Genomic DNA, 14,586 nt, shown 5'->3' on the forward strand with positions numbered 1-14,586 from the left:
TATTCAATGTAGGGATAATGTAGATATTGAGGCATTCTATGCAAGCAGTTCAAAATAATAATATTTCCCCTGGAAAGGTCGAGACATATCGTTAAGTGGTTTTAAAATGTTTCAGATTAATACCTACAGGATAATACAGTCTGTATAAAAACAAAAATATTAATCTACAGTACTTACTATTCAGGAACAATATGGTGGTTTGAAATGGCCTGTTTCTGCAGTCAAATGCATTTGACCTATTGAAAGTTTTATTTTCCACAGGTGAGAAGCCTCTTTCTCTTAAAACAGCAATGCAAAAAAAAAGGAGTTATGGTAATGCATTTAATCATAGTGATGCTTTAGCCACCAGCATTGACCCAAAAGAAGACCACAACTACAGTGCAAATAGCATGGCAACACAGCGTTGTGCATCCAGGTCTAGCGTGTCTTCCCTGTCTTCTGTGGATGAGGTATATGAATATATCCCAAAGAGTAGTCATGTGGGAAGTGATGGCAGTGAAGGATTTCACAGTGAAGAAGATACAGACATTGATTACGAAGATGATCCTCTTGGAGACAGTGGCTATGCATCACAGGCTGGTGCAGATACCTCTGCAAATGGGCAGCCCGGAAAAAAGATGCGAAAACAGTCATGTCAAGAAATTGATGAGGAGCTCAAAGAGGCAGCTGGATCTCTGCTCCACCTTGCTGGAATCCGTACATGTCTGGGTTCCCTAATAAGTACTGCAAAGACACAAAATCAAAAGCAGCGGAAAAAATAGAAATACCTATTAGTGTGAAATTATTTTAAAGTGTGGCAATACTCTTCTACTTAATTCTATACAAGGGATAACAAAGCCATATGGACTTATTTTTGTTTTAAGGTGGGGGAGGGATGCTAATTACATGTTTATTTCAAAACATTTTTGTTTGTTTTTAAGTTTTATTAAATACTGTTAAGATCATGCCCAACCATAAATATGATGTGAAGTCTTAAAAGCTTAATTTTTATGGTGTGTCTCCAAGATTTTGAAATTTTTATAAGAAAATCCACAGCTTCCGTCTTAAACTTATAGGAGAAATCTTTTATTCTGTTAATATGTTAAAATGTAATAATTGGCAACTTTATTTTCTTTTTCAATCTGTAATTAACTGTTGATCCAGCTAAAAACTTTGCTGGTGTCTTCTTCACATACTCTTCTCCTGACACATGCAAACCAGTAGGATAAGGTTTGGATTTTTTTATTTTGTCTTAATTTTTAATTTTTGTTCTTGAAGCATGACAGAGTTGAATATAAATTGGAAAAGACCCTAAGTGTCTAGAAAATTCCTTTTGATTACATAGGCACAGTGCAGCAAAGATTTGTAAGATTTAGAAAAGGCAATTGTGTGGTATAATTTCATCTAAGAGCACTCCAATTCCTATTACAATATTATCTTTGAAAATTTTTTGCTTCCTAGATATTGCATAGCATTTACTGGAGCCCTTTATTATTTCCCAGAGTGCTTTGCAACCATTGTTTAAATATTAGCCTCTAGCTGTTTGTTGAATAGAAACTATCCATTGAGAGCATATAGCCACAGAGTATATTATGGAGTTGCTACTCATTTTGACACACTTTTGCAATAAGAGAATCTTTTCATTTGCTTGTTAGATGTACTGTGTACTGAGAATCTTGTAGTAGGAATGGAGTGTAATCTAGTTCAAATATTTTGAATATTATTACTCATTTGATCATAAATAAAGGTAGATAATTTAGGAAAAAACTTTTGTCCAAGCTTTGTATGAATTAACTGTGTATGTATACCCAAGCAAATTAAAAAGGATGTAACAAACTGTAGAGAGAAAATACCTTCGTGGATCTCAAAATTTACATAAAATTAAATCTTATACAATATATCCTTTTGAGGAGGCAGTGTAATACCTATTATGTGCCATTAATCCATGCTAAATAATTTTGTATTACAGTTCCAAATATACATTGACCTAAAACATTTTAAGCATTTGAACAAATCTGAGATGTGACATTTTTTCATATCATTCTATAGTTCAGTTTTATTCAGAAGGTATAAGGGATACTAATCAAACTAAACATATTCATTATATATATATTTTTTTACAATGGCAAAGCAGCTTTCCAGCATCCTGTTTCATAGACACTGATGTTGTTTTCATTTCCTGATAATTTCATATACACATACATACGTATATGTATGTGCATATATACATACTTAGGTTTATGATTTTGATTTGTTATTTTCAGCTATTTCTATGACTATAGAGCATTTTCTTAGATTTTTTTTTAAGAGACAAATATTTTAACTTTTAAATTTTATTAGGGCAAAACTGTCAAATGAGAAGCATAATGAAAAGGTCTTTTTCAATTGGTAAGACCTTAAGTCAGGGATAACAACAATAATATATTCTGTTCTGTTTCTATGTTAATTGTAATTGAACCTGAATAGCTACATTAATCGGTGCTGTTAAAATTTGGATTTTTTTTTTTTTTTTTGTATTTTTCTGAAGCTGGAAACGGGGAGAGACAGACAGACTCCCGCATGCGCCTGACCGGGATCCAACCGGCACGCCCACCAGGGGGCGACGCTCTGCCCACCAGGGGGCGATGCTCTGCCCCTCCGGGGCGTCGCTCTGCCGCGACCAGAGCCACTCTAGCGCCTGGGGCAGAGGCCAAGGAGCCATCACCAGCGCCCGGGCCATCTTTTCTCCAGTGGAGCCTTGGCTGCGGGAGGGGAAGAGAGAGACAGAGAGGAAGGAGGGGAGGGGGTGGAGAAGCAAATGGGCGCTTCTTCTATGTGCCCTGGCCGGGAATCGAACCCGGGTCCCCTGCACGCCAGGCCGACGCTCTACCGCTGAGCCAACCAGCCAGGGCCAAAATTTGGAAATTTTTAAATTTGCTAATAATGAAAAATAGCCTTTAAATATGCAAGATGAGATATTTGGACTTTTCTTCATATATATTATGTTTACTACAGAAAGTGGCTACCCCAAGTTGATACCTTTTACTGTAGACAGTGTTTATAACACCAAAAATTGCTTTACCACAGTGTAAAACAGTACACAGATTATAAAAATAATTTTAGTAACAATATCTTTAAATTATTGACCATGGCCCTGTGGATAGACCTGAGTAGCAGTGTTTTAGTGATCTGGTTCCAGTTCATTTTGTTCTACTGAAATTCTGTCCCAAAATGTTCTTTCTGGTTCCTGTTCAGAAGCTAATTCTTTGTAAGCAAAGGAAAATTAAGATGAGGAGCAGACAAGTAGTTCCCAGTTCTAATAGGGATCTGCAAAATGATTTTGTCTTAAGTAACAGTAATTCTGTAAACATGATTTTCTCTCCCTCTTTTATTCTTCTCACAAATTTAAAAGTTGAAGTTATGTTCATCACTAGCAAGGGCAATAAACACTTTTGCACTAAAAGCTAACAGGAAGAAGCTAAGCTACATTACACATAATTCTTGTACAGAATTCAGTGCCTAACTTTCCATTTGCTGATTACCAACACAGTTATTTTCAAGGGGAAGAACCTTTTGAATTATGATCCCCCATTATTACATCCATAAACAGTATGACTCCAATTCTCAGGTGTGTTGAGATAAAAACATGGCTAATAACCATTCAGTTAAGGAAAGTCATTTTAAATCCTGGACTGGAAATTGTGTTTTCAATAATATATCACCTACAAATTTTACTGTAATATAAACAATCCTGGAGAAGTTATATATTTTTCAACATGTTTAAAACTATGACTTAAGCTAACTTATAATTTGCCTTACATCAATATAAATTGTTACAGCTAATTCCATTTTACAGATCTCTAGTAAGAGTTTTGCCTCAACACAATCTTCATCTTTCACATCCCAAATAGAATCAGTGTTTCTTGAAATACTATATATTTTTGACATTTATGTGTGCAATATATTACTGAATTAGTTAATGATTTATTTTCTTTTCAAATTTAGAAAAAGTAAACATTACTTGTATTCATAGAAATCTAATTATTGGTAGATCACCTCCTTTTTCCACCTTTGAGCCTTTCCTGTTCTTATAGCCAGCATGACTTCTCTTAGGTTCCTTTGTATATAGTCAAGTTTAGAATATATAATTTTTTTTTTTTTTTTTTTTGCTACTTCAAGACATTAGGTAAAGGGTTCATACTAGATGGTCAGTTAAATATATGTCAGCACAAATTTAAAGCTAGAGAAAGTGCGAAAGAGGGAAAGTGTGTGTTTTGGTAGACCAGGAGGCCTTTCCCATCAATTTAAGCAACAGATGAGAATACTTCACAAATCTATAAAGATTATTGTCTTAAATATTGCAGTAACTTAACACCCTTTTGTGAAGACCATAGCATTTAAATTAGAAACTTTGAGACTTTCTGGTTTACCTATATTTTATAGTTTTTGTCTGAAATGTATAAGCTTTGGTTTAAACAGAGTTTATTTCAATATGTTAATGATACAGTCAAAATATTTATTGAAAAACAATGTAGTGTATTTTAATGTTATACCTGCCATTTTTTCCTTAAAGCACATTTCTTTTTCATTTAACTGCCAGTGCCATTGTCAAAATTTGTTCTTAATGTGTTGTACATTTCTTATTAAACTAAGTGCTTAATTTTTTAAAGTATTATGTTGCCATCATATAGTGTATAAAAATGTATAATTGCCAATTCATTGTAACTGTTATTTATTTTTAATGAAAGTTTAAGAATGCTGTTTGATTCAAGAAATTTGAATTATACTGTTTCCTTATCCTCTTTTCTTATGTAGCATAAAAATTGCCCTGAGTTTGAGTTTCAACTGCCAGTAGATGATCAGTCCAAGTGAACCACTTCTCAGTTGCCAATCTTTCCTCATATTAAAAGCAACTTAACAAATGTTTAGTTTTTGTATCTAATTCTCTGATTATTAAAATGTTTATAAAGTTTATTTTTACCAAAGAGATGCAATTCATTATGATAAAGTATTGCAGAATAAACCTTGTTTTATAACATTTTTTTTTTGTATTTTCTCTGTTCTTTTGGGATGGGTAGTATAGATGTAGGTGATTCATACTAGTATACCCACACGCACTTTCCATTTTAGTGTTACAAAGTTGGAATTATATACAAAAAAATTAAGTTTCAATTTCAAAATTTTTATACCCTGTTTTTTTTTAAGTATTGTTTTTCCTGGTTTTTGCATGTCATTTTAATTATTGATAGCTAAAGTAGTATTTAGTTAAATTATTCTCTTCCTGAAGTTTAACTTCTTTTCTAATTCCCATACATATATGAGGTATTTTGAAATACAACTAAGAAAAATTAAATAAAACAAAATTAAAATTATTGTAAAATAACAGTAATACCATATGTTTAAAAATTGAGACATCCGTTGTAAAATGAAATAATCTGCAACCAACATCTTGATTTTTATTTCCTCCCCTCATTTCCCTTTGAAGTTCTGCACTGATAAGTGGTATCTACATAGACTTGCTTATTTAAAATGAGTCAGGTGAGGTGGCCATCTTGATTTTAAACCACCATGGCTTTCTTCCTAGTCCTCTTCCAAAACATCCCTTTGAAATACAAAGTCATTGAAAAATCATAGCCATTTGGTGGGTGATGAACACACAATACAATATACAGGTGATGTATTATAGAATTGTACACTTGAGACCTATATAATCTTATTAACCAATGTTACCTCAATAAATTCAATAAATTTAAAATTATAGTCATTAGAAGTCATGTATTTTATAAAAGAAAGCTTCTATTATGTTTACCATTTTCTAGGTCATACAAATTCTGAAGGGGAAAGATACTCAATTTTTAGAAAAATAAGATTATAATATGGGTTAAAAACATTAGTTTTTTTCCTCAAGAATTTCAGGACGTACTGATTTAAGTTTTTAAACTAGTTGCTAGCAAAAAGTGCAAAAACTTTGATGTAAAAGTGTTGAAAATCTTTAAGAATGAAAACAATTTCTAATCTTTACCTATTATGCTCCATTAATTTTTTTAAAAGATTTTATTTATTGATTTTAGAGAGAGAAAGGTAGGGAGGAAGGAGCTGTCAACTGAAAATTTAAATAACCATGTGCTACACAGAATATAATTCTTTTTTTTTTTTTTTTTTTTTTTTTTTTAAATTTTATTTATTCATTTTAGAGAGGAGAGGGAGAGACAGAGAGAGGGGGGGGGGTAGGAGCTGGAAGAATCAACTCCCATATGTGCCTTGACCAGGCAAGCCCAGGGTTTTGAACCGGCGACCTCAGCATTTCCAGGTCAAGGCTTTATCCACTGCGCCACCACAGGTCAGGCAGAATATAATTCTTATGGTTAAAGGTAGATTGTGTTCTAAAAGTTGTTTGCAAATATGTTGTTAAAAAGATAGCATTTGTCATTGGACTTTAAGGCAAGTTATAAAGCCTTATTTATCTTGTAATGAATAAATAATCACCACTCCTTAACTGAAATGATTCTTACGAAAAAATTTTGTATAAATGGATTTATTTCCATTATAGATTTACCTCAACCTTGAGATTTTGGTTCAAGTAAATACTTATAAATCATTCTTCTTGGGAAATTTTAATAAAATAAGAAACTAGAAGTTGGACAGAAACAAGGGATTGTAGAAAATACTAACAGGAGATTTAAGAACCTGAAGCAAAATTGCTATCTAGTGGTTGAGAATTCAAAGGTAGAGACTACAGCGAGATTAAAGAACTCTGCAATTTAACTAAATTGATATGATAATCTTGTATATTGGTAATCTTGTATATCAGGAGAAACTGAGGAAAAAGTTCCACACCTTTGGTGAACTGAGCATCTTTACATTCAATCATTGGGCTTTAAGTATTGGACATAAAATATGCATTGTGAAGCAAAAATAGACCATTACTCTCTTAAAAATGTAAATGAAATTGTGAGTTGTCATTGCATTGAGAAGGCAGGGAGCTCTGAAAACATGTAACATTGAATCTAGGGTTTTAGAGAAGGCTATCCTGAGGAATGATGTAAGCCAAGTTTGTTTTTTTCCAATTTTATTTAGACAATTTTAACAGGGTGGTATTGATAAATTATAGTACATAACATCTCCAAATCATTTTGACATTTGATTATGTTGTATACCCATCACTCAAAGTCAAATTGTCCTCCATCAGTTCTTATTTGGTTTCCTTTATGCCCACCCCCTCCCTCTCCTCCCTTCCCTTTTCCCTGGTAACCACCACACTCTTGTCCATGTCCATGAGTCTCAATTTTGTTTCCCACCTATGTATAGAATCATACAGTTCTTAGTTTTTTCTGATTTACTTATTTCATTCAGTATAATGTTATCAAGGTCCATCCATGTTGTCGTAAATGATCCTATGTCATCATTTCTTATGGCTGAATAGTATTCCATACTATATATGTACCACATCTTCTTTATCCAGTCATGTATTGAAGGGCTTTTTGGTTGTTTCCATGTCTTGGCCACTGTGAACAATGCTGCAATTAACATGGGGCTGCATGTGTCTTTATGTACCAATGTTTTTTAGTTTTGGGGGTATATACCCAGTAGAGGGATTGCTGGGTCATATGGTAGTTCTATTCTTTTTTTTTTTCTTTTTTCTTTTTTTTTTTTTTTTTTGTATTTTTCTGAAGTTGGAAATGGGGAGGCAGTCAGACTCCCGCATGCGCCCAACCGGGATCCACCCGGCATGCCCACCAAGGGGCGATACTCTGCCCATCTGGGGCGTCGCTCTGCCACAACCAGAGCCATTCTAGTGCCTGAGGCAGAGGCCACAGAGCCATCCTCAGCGCCCGGGCAAACTTTGCTCCAATGGAGCCTTGGCTGCAGGAGGGCAAGAGACAGAGAGGAAGGAGAGGGGAAGGGGTGGAGAAGCAGATGGGTGCTTCTCCTGTGTGCCCTGGCTGGGAATCGAACCCGGGACTCCTGCACGCCAGGCCGACGCTCTACCACTGAGCCAACTGGCCAGGGCCGGTAGTTCTATTCTTAATTTTTTGAGGAACCACCATACTTTCTTCCAAAATGGTTGTACTACTTTACATTCCCACCAACAGTAAATGAGGATTCCTTTTTCTCCATAGCCTCTCCAACTTGTTATTACCTGTCTTGTTGGTAATAGCTAATCTAACAGGCGTGAGGTGGTATCTTGTAGTGTTTTTTGTTTGTTTGTTTGTTTCTTCTTTTTTTTTCTTTATTCATTTTTAGAGAGGAGAGAGAGAGGGAGAGAGAAAGAGAGAGAAGGGGGGAGGAGCTAGAAGCATCAACTCCCATTTGTGCCTTGACCAGGCAAGCCCAGGGTTTCGAACCGGCGACTTCAGCATTTCCAGGTCGACGCGTTATCCACTGCACCACCACAGGTCAGGCGGTATCTTGTAGTTTTGATTTGCATTCCTCTAATAACTAATGAAGATGAGCATCTTTTCATATATCTATTGGCCATTTGTATTTCTTCCTGGAAGAGGGTCTGTACATGTCCTCTTCCCATTTTTTTATTGGATTGTTTGCTTCTTTGTTGTTGAGTTTTGTGAGTTCTTTGCATATTTTGGATATTAGGCCTTTATCTGAGCTGTTGTTTGAAAATATCTTCCTTTTAGTTGGCTGTCTGTTTTGTTGTCAGTTTCTTTTGCTGAGCAAAAGCTTCTTAGTCTGATGTGGTCCCATTCATTTATCTTTGCCTTCACTTCCCTTGCCTTTGGAGTCAAATTCATAAAGTGCTCTTTATGGCCAACGTCCATAAGTTTAGTACCTATGTTTTATTCTATGTAATTTATTGTTTCAGGTCTTATATTTAGGTCTTTGATCCATTTTGAATTAATTTTGGTACAAGGGGACAAACTGTAGTCAAATTTAATTTTTTTTGCATGTGGCTTTCCAGTTTTCCCAGAAGCATTTATTGAAGAGGCTTTCTTTTCTCCATTGTGTGTTCTTGGCTCCTTTATCAGAGATTATTTGACTATATATATGTGGTTTTATTTCTGGGCTCTCGATTCTGTTCCATTGGTCTGAGTGTCTATTTTTCTGCCATGCTATTTTGATTATCGTGGCCCTATAATATAATGTAAAGTCAGGTATTGCAATGCTTCCAGCTTTGTTCTTTTTCCTTAGGATTACTTTGGCTATTCAGGGTTTTTATAGTTTCATATAAACCTGATGGTTTTTGTTCCATTTCTTTAAAAAAATGTCATTGGAATTTTGATGGGAATTGCATTAAATTTGTATATCGCTTTGGGTAATATGGTCATTTTGACTATATTTATTTTTCCTGTCCAAGAACAAGAAATATTTTTTCATTTCATTGTATCTTTTTCGATTTCCCTTAACAGTGCTTTGTAGTTTTCATTATATAGGTCCTTTACATTCTTTGTTATGTTTATGCCTAGGTATTTTTTGTTGTTGTTGCAACCGTAAAAGGGATTAATTTTTTGAGTTTGTTTTCTGATATTTCATTGTTGATATATAGGAAGGCAATAGACTTCTGTATATTAATTTTGTATCCTGTGATGTAAGCCAAGTTCTTAAAGAAACAGTTTTTAACTTGGGAATAGAAAGTGTTTGTGGCAAAAAGGCACCAGGTGTCAGGCCTCAGTTCAGCAACCTCGATACTTGAGTTCTGGCTGAGAAAGAATTCAGAGGCAAGACTCAAACTAGAAGAGAAAGTTATTTAGGAAATCACAGAGGTAGAAGAACTGAGTGGTAGAAGGAATGGGCTCAGAAATCAAGTTGTAAAAGAAGGGTTCTTGGACCTTTGGGGAGGTGGAGAGAAAGAGAGATGGAGAGACCAAAGAGGGAGGTAAGGCATGGGCATGGTCCTGAAAAGAGAGAGCATGTGCGGGATCCCTGTCTTAAGGGCTTTTACTGAAGGTCTTGGGAGGATCTCAGTAGAATAGTCATCAGCTTTCCAGGCGTGTCCCCTCAGCATTGTGGCCTCTACTGATTGGTTGGCTCCAGGGGGCCACTGGTCAGTGCAGCTGGTCCTGATGTCAGCTCTGGCATTGCTCCACCTGATTTTGCTGCTTCTCTGGCCCTGGAGCTGAAACACCCACGGAGACCTAGATGTCATCTCCACAGGTAATGCTTAAAGGAGTGGTTGAGCAAGGGCTTGTAGGTTTGCCCGTTGCTAGGCACCCCCGGCTCTCTGCCATGGTGGCCCTCTCTCTGCCCCTGGCCTGTTGTTTCTGCTCTGCTCATGCCTATCTAACTGCCTACTACAAAAGTATGGCAAATTGTTCTGAGGGGTTGGGGAGGAGGGTACAATTCACTAAGATCCCTGTGATAGGGGAAAACATGAGATTTTCAGCAAACTAAAAAGCTGGTGGGGCTACAAAACAAAGAGCTGGAGTCAGATTTTGCAAAACCATGTGAATCATAGGTTTGGGCTTTTAAGTACCTAGACAAGCTACTGGTGTATACGCAGTTTGAGAGATTACCCTGACACTTTGGCTTGCAGCCAAATGGAGTGACAGGACCAGACAAACTCCTCTATAAACTAGAAAACTGGACAAAACACTATGAAGCAACATGTTGACAAGCTCAAAGAGAGTGATATAACTCTAGACAGGTTAATTAATGGGAAAACCCCCCACAAATTATCAAAATCAAAAATGAAAAGACATAGGACTAATACTACATATATTAAAAGGGTAATAAAAGAATATGAAGAACTTTATGCCAATAAATTCAACAACTCAAAACAAACATTTCTTAAAAGACATATTACTAGACCTAAATCAAGAAGCAGAAATCTGAATAATTTTGTGCTTATTTTCATTGAATTGAGAATTCTTAGTAATTAAAAACCTTTCAACAAGATGCAACCCTAAAAGTACAATTCATGAAAGAAAAATTAATAAGTTAGACTTCATTAATGTAAAAGCTTCCGTACTGTGAAAGTTACTGTTAAGAGAATGAGAAAACAAGCCACCGCCTGGGGGTAAATATTTGCAAAACACATAGCAAAAAACAAACAAACAAGGGGTAAATATTTGCAAAACACCTAGCAAAAAAAATAATAAAACAAGAACTAGTATCAAAAATATACAAAAAAACCCTTAAAAGTCAACAATAAAAAAACACAAATTTGCCTGACTCGTGGTGGTACAGTGGATAAAGCATCAACCTGGAATGCCCAGGTCACTGGTTCAAATCCCTGGGCTTGCTGGGTCAGGGCACATACAGAAAGGAACTTCTACTGGTTAATGCTTCCCACTTCTTCCCCCTCTTTCTCTCTCCCTCTTTCTCTCTGCCCTCTCTCTAAAAGTCAATGAAAATAAAAACAAATTCAATTTTTTTTTAATTTTATTTTTTACAGAGACAGAGAGTGAGTCAGAGAGAGGGATAGACAAGGACAGACAGACAGAAACGGAAAGAGATGAGAAGCATCAATCATTAGTTTTTCATTGCGCGTTTTAACACCTTAGTTGTTCATTGATTGCTTTCTCATATGTGCCTTGACCGCGAGCCTTCAGCAGACTGAGTAGCCCCTTGCTGGAGCCAGCCACCTTGGGTTCAAGCTGGTGGGTTTTTTGCTCAAACCATATGAGCCTGCGCTCAAGCTGGCAACCTTGGGGTCTCAAACCTGGGTCCTCTGCATCCCAGTCCGATGCTCTATCCACTGCGCGACCGCCTGGTCAGGCCAAATTCAAATTTTAAAATGGGCAAAATATCTGAACAGACACCAAAGAAGATAAACAGATGGCAAATAAGGATAGATAATGTAAACATGTTCAACATTATACAGTGTGTCCATAAAGTCATGGTGCACTTTTGACTGGTCACAGGAAAGCAACAAAAGATGATAGAAATGTGAAATCTGCACCAAATAAAAGGAAAACTCTCCCAGTTTCATACCTATTCAGTGCAGTTCGATGTGGGCTCATGCACAGATTTTTTAGGGCTCCTTAAGTAGCTATCCGGTATAGCCTCTACAGACTCGTCACTGACTGATGGCCTACCAGAATGGGGTTTCTCCACCAAACTGCCGGTTTCCTTCAACTGCTTATCCCACCAAGTTATGTTATTCCTACGTGGTGGCGCTTCGTTATAAACACACCGATATTCACGTTGCACTTTGGTCACAGATTCGAATTTAGCGAGCCACAGAACACATTGAACTTTCCTCTGTACCATCCACATCTCAACTGGCATGACTGTGAGCTGCTCCGCTGTATACATGGTGTTACGTCATCATCTGCACATGTGCACATGCTGCCACATCATCCTACAGAAACTGGGAGGGTTTTTCTTTTTTTTTTTTTTTTTTTTTTAATAATTTTTTTTCTTTTTTTATTTATTCATTTTTAGAGAGGAGAGAGAGAGAAGAGAGAGAGAGAGAGAGAGAGAAAGAGAGAGAGAGAGAAGGGGGGAGGAGTTGGAAGCATCAACTCCCATATGTGCCTTGACCAGGCAAGCCCAGGGTTTCGAACCGGCGACCTCAGTATTTCCAGGTCGACGCTTTATCCACTGCGCTACCACAGGTTAGGCGGGTTTTTCTTTTATTTGGTGCAGATTTCACATTTCTATCGTCTTTTGTTGCTTTCCTGTGACCGATCAAAAGTGCACCATGACTTTACAGACACACTGTATATCATTAGGGAAATGCCAATTAAAAAAAACATATGGCATTACAGTATATACCTATGTAAAGGCTGAAATTCTCAACATTGACAACATGAGATGCTTGTAAGAATGTGCAGCAATTAAGAACTCTCATTCTTGCTGGTGGGAATGGAAAAGGATACAGCCTCTTTAGAAGACAGGTTGGTCATTTCTTACAAAACTAAACATATTCTTACTGTATGATCCAGCATCATGCTCCCTCATATTTCACCTGAATGAGTTGAATATTTAGGTCCACACAAAAACCTGTGCACAATTGTTATAGAAGCTTTACTTTGCCAAAACTTGGAAGCAACCAAGATGTCCTTTAATATGTGAATGGATAAAAAGCTATTACATCCATACAGTGGAATATTATTCAGCCATAAAAAGAAATGTCTATTAACATTTCTGCATGGGTGATATATAAATGAACAAGTATATGAAAAATGCTGAACATCACTCATTCTTAAGTAAATGCAAATCCAAACCACAATGACAGCCTGACGCAATGATAGGTGGCACAGTGGATAGAGTGTTGGACAGGGACTCAGAGGACCCAGGTTTGAAACCCCGAGGTTGCTGGCTTGAGCTTGGACTCACCAGCTTGAGCATGGGGTTGCTGGCTTGAGTGTGGGATCATAGACATGACCCCATGGTCGCTGGCTTGAGCCCACGGTCACTGGCTTGAGCCCAAGGTCTCTGGCTTGAGCAAGAGGTCACTCACTTTGCTGTAGTCCTCCCCTTACCCCCGGATCAAGGCACATATGAGAAAGCAATCACTGAACAACTACGGTGCCGCAACAAAGAATTGATGCTTCTCATCTCACTCTCTGTCTGTTCCTATCTATCCCTCTCTCTGTCTCTCTCTCTGTCTCAGTCACACACACACAAAAACAGAAAACCATGAGATAACCTATCACTTCACACAAGGATGTGGAAATATTGGAACACCTGCACACTGTTGGTAGAAATGTAAAATGGTGCAGCTACGATGGAAAGTATATAAAAGTTCCTAAAGAAGTGGCCTGACCTGTGGTGGCGCAGTGGGATCAAGCATCGACCTGGAACACTGAGGTTGCTGGTTCGAAACCCTGGGCTTGCCTGGTCAAGGCACATATGGGAGTTGATGCTTCCTGCTCCTTCTCTCTCACTCTCTCTCTCTCTCCCTCTCCCCTCTCTCTAAAAATCAATAAATAAAATATTTTTTAAAATTTTAAAAAAAAATTCCTAAAGAAATTAAAGTAAAATGATCCAGGAATTATAGTTCTGGGTATACACCCAAAAGAATTGAAAACAGTGTCTCAAAAAGATATGTGTACATTCATGTTCATTGCTGCATTATTCACAATAGCAAAAAGGGAAGCAATTTGGTTCCATTGACAGATAAATGGATAAAGAAAATACATTACAATGAAATATTCAGTCTTGAAAAGGTAGAAAATTTTAACACATACTATAACACAGATGAACCTTGAGGGTATTATGCTAAGAGAAATAAGCCAGCCACAAGGAGAAAAATACTTTATAACTCCATTTATGTGAAGTACCTAGAGTAGTCTAACTGATAGAGACTGAAAGTGAAAGAGTGGTTGCCAGAAGCTGGAGGAAGAGGGAAGTGGGGATCTTTTAATGAGCATAAAGTTTGAGTTTTGCAAGATGGAAAGAGTTCTGGAGATGGAGATGGGTTGCACAACAGTGTGAATGTACTTAATACTACTATACTACTGAACTGTGCACTTAAAAGGTAAAATGGTAAATTTTATGTTATGTATCTCATCACAATTAAAAAGGAGAAAGGAAGGAAGGAAGGAGAAAGAGAGAGAGAAGCTATAAAGCCACAAAAACATGGAAGAAACTTAAATGCATATTGCTAAGTGAAAGAAGCCAGTCTGAAAAAGCTACATACTGTGATTAATTCCAAATATATGACATTCTGGGAAAAACAAAATGATGGAGACAGTAAAGAAAAATCAGAGATGGTCAGGAATTTCA

The 14,586-nt window shown here is 36.7% G+C and overlaps 1 protein-coding gene across 3 annotated transcripts in view; it reads left to right on the forward strand.

Moving 5' to 3' along the window:
- Positions 1 to 2,494, forward strand: part of FOXN2 (forkhead box N2) — a 63,697-nt gene extending 61,203 nt beyond the window's left edge. For all 3 annotated transcript variants that reach the window (XM_066267081.1, XM_066267082.1, XM_066267083.1), the window contains one exon: positions 262 to 2,494. In XM_066267081.1, coding sequence (XP_066123178.1) covers positions 262 to 761 — 500 coding nt within the window. In that variant the 3' untranslated portion in view covers positions 762 to 2,494. The remainder of the gene's footprint in view (positions 1 to 261) is intronic.
- Positions 2,495 to 14,586: the final 12,092 nt, after the last annotated feature.

Source organism: Saccopteryx bilineata, chromosome 3 (genome assembly GCF_036850765.1).
Source record: "Saccopteryx bilineata isolate mSacBil1 chromosome 3, mSacBil1_pri_phased_curated, whole genome shotgun sequence".
Lineage (NCBI taxonomy): Eukaryota > Metazoa > Chordata > Mammalia > Chiroptera > Emballonuridae > Saccopteryx > Saccopteryx bilineata.